Source organism: Cryptotermes secundus, unplaced genomic scaffold (genome assembly GCF_002891405.2).
Source record: "Cryptotermes secundus unplaced genomic scaffold, Csec_1.0 scaffold3443, whole genome shotgun sequence".
Classification (NCBI taxonomy): Eukaryota; Metazoa; Arthropoda; class Insecta; order Blattodea; family Kalotermitidae; genus Cryptotermes; species Cryptotermes secundus.
The window spans coordinates 65,962-73,288 of NW_019730007.1; the positions used below are offsets into that span (position 1 = coordinate 65,962).

General features: G+C 39.4%; 1 protein-coding gene across 1 annotated transcript in view; it reads right to left on the minus strand.

Annotated features, from left to right (window-relative positions):
* Nucleotides 1-6,928, minus strand: part of LOC111865955 (Bardet-Biedl syndrome 5 protein homolog) — a gene marked incomplete at its 5' end in the record, with an annotated part of 10,949 nt that extends 4,021 nt beyond the window's left edge. The window contains 4 exon segments of the mRNA XM_023854397.2: nt 1,705-1,896; nt 3,121-3,222; nt 4,817-4,952; nt 6,801-6,928. Coding sequence (XP_023710165.2) covers nt 1,705-1,896; nt 3,121-3,222; nt 4,817-4,952; nt 6,801-6,928 — 558 coding nt within the window.
* Nucleotides 6,929-7,327: the final 399 nt, after the last annotated feature.

The window sequence follows — 7,327 nt, forward strand, 5'->3', positions numbered from 1 at the left end:
ATGTATTACACTGCTAGAACGCATGGTGCAGAAAATGTATGAATTTCGGGATTTTTTTTTTGGAATGAGTGTAACATTTTTTTTACAGATATTAAAATCTGTAAATTAGAATATCTGATTCTATATTCTTTCTACATTAAAGGAGCATTCATTTCGTTCATCATAAAAAATGTAGAAATTACACCATTTTCAGAAACATGCTTACAATTTCATCGCTCTAGAAGGGCGGGCATTTAAATAAACTCCGTCCAGCTGCCCCTACCGGAAATTAAATGGCCCGTCCGATAAAGGTTAATAGAACTTTAAAATGGAAAGTTTTACTCAAATCTGACATATTAAAATTTTGTTGAAAATATGGACAGAAATAGCAGACAATTAGCATGAAGAATCATAAACTTTCATATACATCTTTAACCTTTATCAGACTAATGTCACCATACGGCGTCATTTAAAGTACAGCCGAGTGGCCGTGCATCACCATATGGGTACCCGCAAGCCATGCGTGCGCACAGTGTTTTAAAATCTTATTTTAAGATAGAAATTCTTGTTCTACTTACAATATTTTTGGACACCAGCTTTATAAGTAGACTGTCTTCCCTCCTGCATCATCTAACTGAATGTTGCATGTCACTGAATGCAGAGTCCGACATTGCAATTCATGCACTTTGTCCATAATTAACTGTTTTCCACGCGAAGTGTGCACACGCAATGTTATTCTCGTATTAGCAGGGAGTAGGTCAGTGATGGCGAATGGTCTCCTCTATTCATAACGCTTATAAAACATCGCAATTTCAACTATGCACCATGGCCCCTTTTCGCGTTGAAGAATTCAAAATAGAGAAGCCGCTCGTAAATCACACCATTCAGAATGCGTTACAGTTTATTCTGAAGGGACGTGGATGCAAGTGGAATGAGGTGATATTCCAAGAACTGCCTGTCTGGATAGTCCGACATACGTGAATAAACGGTCAATGTAGGTTAAGAAATCGCCCACACTCGGTTATAGAGATAGCATACGTGACTGGAGAATGTGAGTACATAAACATCCTCTCCTATTACCAGATTACACACAAGAGTGTGCGTCAGCACCATGCATTTATACTGCAGAAACGTACTGTGCAGAAGCTTTATGCATTTTTGTGGACACGCTCAAAATTGGGAAATTTTTTTTTTGGAATCAATGTAACAATTTTTACAGATTCTAAAATTGGTAAATTATAGTATCTGATTCTATATACTTTCTAGATAAAAGTAGCGTTTATTTCATTCGTTTATCACAAAAATTGTAGAAATAACAGCATTTTGAGTAACATGATTACAAAGCGGCCTCCGTAGTATAGAGGTAACGTTCCCACCTCATGACTCATAGTACGCGGGTTCAAATACCTNTCACCCTCTCTAAAATAACTAAATAACTAACATGATTACAGTTTTTATTACTCTACAATGATGGGCATTTAAATTAAATCCATCCCATGGCCACTACCGGAATTTAAATGGCCGTGCGATAAAGGTTAATGTAACCTCCTAAATATTTACTAGAGTGAAAAACATTGTAAAGAGAAATTGCAGAGAAGACTGAAGCACACTTTATCTCCATTAGTCTTCCTGTCTTACAGTTTTGGAGGTAATTAAACAAATGGGACTGAATGCAGCAGAATCATTACCCTATGCATACATTTGCTCATTTATCTTCCCACTCACCTGCTCCCCTACTCTGAACTGCACGCCGAACAACGGCACCTGTCCATATACTCTGTGTAAGGACACCAGCTCCTTATGTACAGATTGCAGTTTTTCCTTTGGATCAATTCGGAACCCCAACACGTAGCCACCGCAACGCTCTGCACATTCCACAACTAGTGCTGGGCCAAATTTGGACTCGCGGATTTTCACCTGACATAAAAATGAACTCTTTATCTCCAAAAATCTAACCTACCCACCAACAGTTTACTTGACTGTTGCTTCTAAAGTCACTTTTATTATACATTAACTTCTCTCTGGTCACAGACAAAATCATAAACTGAAGAAAAAGGTTATGACAATGCACTGGCAGGCCAGGCATATCATGTATGGGCTGTAATACATGAACAAGGGGCATTAGCGGAATGGAAGTGGCAGGGGAAAACCAAGGTTCTAACAGAAAATAGCACCCAAATTCTGGATCCTGCATCATAACATCGCACATGGAATGTCACAAATCTGGGAAAGGCCTCTAACCATATGAACAATGTTATGGCTTTTTTTTATTATACAAACCTTTAATTCACTTACAGTTATAACAGAGAAATGCATATTCAGAATTCTATTGGATAAAGATAAAAGGCAAAAGTTGTCCTTGTGCTTAATTAATCAAACACAATACTGTGAAGATGAATTGCGGGAGTGGAGGCATAGTTCTGCTGCCTTTCTTGACCTTGGCACTTGATAGAAGTGAGTAGTCAGCTTCATGCACTGATCAAACAGCCCCTGCCACCCACTGTACAGGAGGCTGGGTGGGTCCTGGATGCTGTGGAGAAGAGAAAAATCTCTTGCCCCTGTATGGAACTGAATCCCAATTCCTTGGCCATCTAGCCCGCAGCCTGGTCCTATACTGTATGAACTCTCTTGGCTTTTAAGGAAGTTGAATTTAATTTTAGTGGGGAATACAAATTTGAACACATTACATACAAATAAATCTTCACCCTTTCTCCCTAAAACTATTTATTTTCTTGTATCAGGATTTTATGGTATATTAAAAGAAGTCCACATGACTATCTGCATATTAAAACAGTATTTTTCATAGATATCACAAAAAATTTGCCCATCAACATTCAAATTTCCTACACCTCTTCATGTGCTGTGCAACACATGTGTGCACACAAAAAACCCAACAATTATTGATGCACATCATAAAATTGTTGGAAACATTTGGTGTATTTGGTAGATAGGTACCAACATTTTGGAGGAATCTGCTGCATCCATCTTCAGGGCATTCTTCTGCTCTGAAGCTTAAAGTAGCATGTTCCACCTGAACGCTGGTACCTACCCACCCGATCTAAGTCCCAGATGACTGACACTCACCACTGTGGGCATTTCAAATCTCAACCTCCAGCCAATTCAAAAGACGTATCTACTCACATGCATTATCTGTAGATATGGAAGGGAGATGTTAAAATTCTCGTTCATATCAGCGAACCATACCAGACGAACATTAGTGATGATGAAAGTGCCAAGATTGCCCTGTTAAACAAAACAATAACTACATGTAAAACATATGCCCATATGAAACAAGAAGCTCTGGACCCCATTTTAATATGGCTTACTTTATTCGGCTGACAATATCTACAGTGTGTACAGTCAAATGGAAGGATAATATTAAGCTACAAGCAAACTCTGATGGCTGTGAGGCAGTCTTCTGCAGGGATTACATTAGCTACATTATTGCACGTGAAATGTTATAATAAGAGTCAAAACTGTTTACTTCTTTCAGTACAGAGTAGACCTATACATACATTTAGTGCTAATTCTGAGATGTTTATTTTGAAATGTCTAAATACTGTCACGTGTCCGGGGGTTCCATCATAGATAATAACAGGTTCTGGATTGGATTTACTGGCACTTCTCTACAATTACAACCAATTACAACAGCTCACAAGCAATGACTGTCTAAGACTCGCTCCATTCCTTGCTGGACTATGAGTCTGTTCTCTTCCTACTGTGGCTGACTTGGTTCTGATTTATGAATCTGTCACTTCCTCAGCTTCCATTGTCTGCTGGTTAGCACTCCACAGCTGAACACTTATTATTATTATTATTTTGGAGGGGGTGGGTTTCTCCATGCACTGCGACTAGTTGTTAATCTATTGTGCGCCCCCCTTTAATTATTCTACTAGTCACCATGCCCTTCTAGTACTGGTGCTCACTATCAGCCCCGTTCTGCCAGCGAGGTCGGCTACCTCTCTGGCAGTGGTCCCCGATACGTCCCCATCTACCGGAGGAATTGGAAACTACTTGGGCGGGCCTAATTTTGCTCAGAGGTCTCCTTGAGACATGAGGATCTTTTACGTGCCGTAAATCTACAACACGGGATACACGGCTTACAAGTACCTCCCGGAGGACTTGTTCCCTGAATTTTTCCGCCCTTAAAAATTCCACGACCTCCACTGGGTCTGAACCCGCGTACCTTGAGTCATGAGGTGGGAACATTACCCCTAGACTACGGAGGCCGCTAGCTGAACACTTAACTCTCTTATAAATGATGAATGCCAAATGACAGCTCACAGCTCACTCTCACAAATGAACTGAACTAACTCTTTTATAACTTTGAGGCACAGCAAATATAAGTTACAAGGTCTTACAGTTTCTCTGTTATTGTTTTTCTTTTCTGTTTATTCGTTGCCATGGGAACGTGCTTACCCAACTGTTGCTCAGAAAATAGATTATACTGACTTGTTGTCATGGAAACGTGCGCAAGCGAGCCACTGGCTAGGAATGGAATATTACAGCTTTCAGGTGTCATGTCACAATATATTTTATTTTATGCTGGTAACTTAAGCCTACTGTATAATGGGTTGAAACTGATCTTGGAGGAACAAGGTGTGAATGGGTGGACTGGATTCCACTGGTTCAGAACAGGATCTAACAGCAGGGTTTTGTGAACATGGCAATAAACCTTCATTACATAGAAGTAAGCTATATCTTGCCCAGCTGAACAACTAGACTTCCAATAAATTCCCAACACCATCAAGAGAATTAAACTCTACAACTAGTGATCTCTGAAACCAAGGGAAATAAAATGGTGAAAATGAACGCAACGTGTCTTGCTATATATCACCTGATCACTGGAGAGATTCCAGACACCTGGCACAGTTGTGTACAGCTGTTCGAGTGGCAGGATCTTGAGTTGCTTGTTGTGGATGATGGCTCCTCGAAGCTTCAGTTCCCGGTACATTCTGGAGGACATATAAGACCTGCAAAGAAGACTCACTAGTACTCCTTAACAGAACACTCCAACTCATTTTCAACCTGGTGATTTCCATGATGGTCCACTGTGCAAGATATTCCGAGAGTCTCTAACCAATATCTTAGCTGATGTAAACACATGTTCCAATCATTATCTGACTACTAATGGCCATCCACTGCACTACTGTGATCCGTATGGTCCAGCAGGATTAACATCACATTTTTTCGACACTAATATAGTTGAGTTCTCATTTAATATTTTAACTGAATTGATCAACGGCTCAGTAAACACATTTCTTCGCAGTTCCAATGATGTCACTGCAACAGTGGGTAGCTGTCACATGATGTTTGTTTTCTGTAGGCCGCAGTCAATGTGCCAATAAACCTGCTGGACAGCAATCACATGACTTGTGTTTTCTATGTTTGGTCCATGCCAAAGGTTTATAGGGGACAACAAAGGTCATTTGCAAGTAGTCATAGCTGAGAAGCCATGAGTCAAGGACATGAAGCCGTCAGGGAAAAGATCCAAGAGTGCAGTGCAGTGCAGTGCAGTGCAGTGTAATTAAGAGTTAGCTGTAAGAATGCAGCTCTGAAGACTTTATGTGTAATATCTGGAGTGTGTCATTCAGTGAGACTGTTATAGTTCCTGTGTTTTAACTGCATTATCAGGTGACTAGTGTGGGTGTAGCAATTATAAAGTACAGAAATAGCAACAGCGCTATAATTATGTGTAATTACTGCTGGTGTGTATATAGAGCAAATAAACCCATTCATCTAATCCAGAACCCACGTTATTAGTCACTAATATACATGACAATACCATGGATACATTATTGTAAACTGCAACAGCATGTGAAATGACAGCCTGTAGCCTAGCCACTACAGTTAGGGATGGTAAACATTAAAAAGACAAAAACAGAATTTCTTCAACTGGCATAACATACAAAATGAAATTTATGAAAAGCATTCAATTTTTCTATTTTAAAGCTTCAGTGGATGCACACGTGCACAGACATGATTACATATGAAAATTATCATTTCTTATGAAATATGAGAGTTCACTGCAGTCACAGATCTAAACAAGGCACATACTTCATGTTAATGATTATTTATGACGATTGTTCTGAACAAATTTTAAGAAGATTTAAATACTAGTAATTTTACCTCTGTACATGAATTATGCAATACATGGCATTACATAGAGTTGGCAAAATAAACAACACAAAATAGCCTTTTTTTTTATTTGTTTCATTCTGGTCCATCACACTAACAATTTTACAAATGACAAAACAATTCCATCCAGTGTGACTGTTGAAGCTATTACTACTTCACTTCTTAGCACCCTAACATGTTTCAGCCCCTATAGACCATCACTGGAGGGAGTATTGATGTATTAATGTTCCCTCCAATGATGGTCTATAGGGACCGAAACATGTTAGGGTGCTTAGAAGTGAAATAGTAAAAGCTTCAACAGTCACACTGAATGGAATTGTTTTGTCATTTGTAAAATAGCCTTATGTTGTAAAAATAAGAGCACTGAAATTAAAATTATTTAGAAGAATACTTTCCTGTGCAGTTCTTACCACTCATCCTTCTTTCACACAGTGACAATATGATATACTGAAGAATTATGTCTTCTGGGATGTGGTGCTGTGTAGATCTTGTGTGAATCAACGTTTTGGAGGAATGAGGAAAAACGTTCCCCCGAAACATCGGTTCACACAAGAGCTACACAGCACCACATCCCAGAAGACGGCATTCTTCATAGTCACGCGGCGTGAAAACATCAAATCTTACAATATGACATCAAGATCACAAAGTAACCAAACATAAATATTGTGAAAATTTTTACATACTTGTGTACACCCATCACAGATGTGAAATGCCTCAAATTTCCTGGTATTAAGTTTGTAAAAATGAACTCAAATCTCGTGTTGTTTGATTTTGTCAGAATGTGAAGGGCTTCTATCACTCCTCGAAGTTGCTGAAAAGAATATGTATGTTCATTGTAACATGCTGTAACATCCCTGCCTATAAGACACTGTCACCTCAAAGGACACCTCTTCAAATTGGGACTAAGTAACAGTCCCACTTGTGAGAGGTGTCAAGAAGAAAAAGAAACAGCCACACATATCCTGTGCGAATGTGAGGCCTTGACTTATTTAAGATTGCACCACTTGGGTCAATATTTTATGGAACCAAGTGACTATTTTGACATCCCGACGTACAAGATCCTACGCTTCATTCGAAGCGCAGGACTGCTGAGGAGATAATCAAAAGGGGCAGCACAACAGACCACTGTAGGTCATGGTACAAGGGCCAAGAAGACCTACCCCTCATACATTTGTGGGATGTCGTATGAATGAATAGACAACCACTAGTT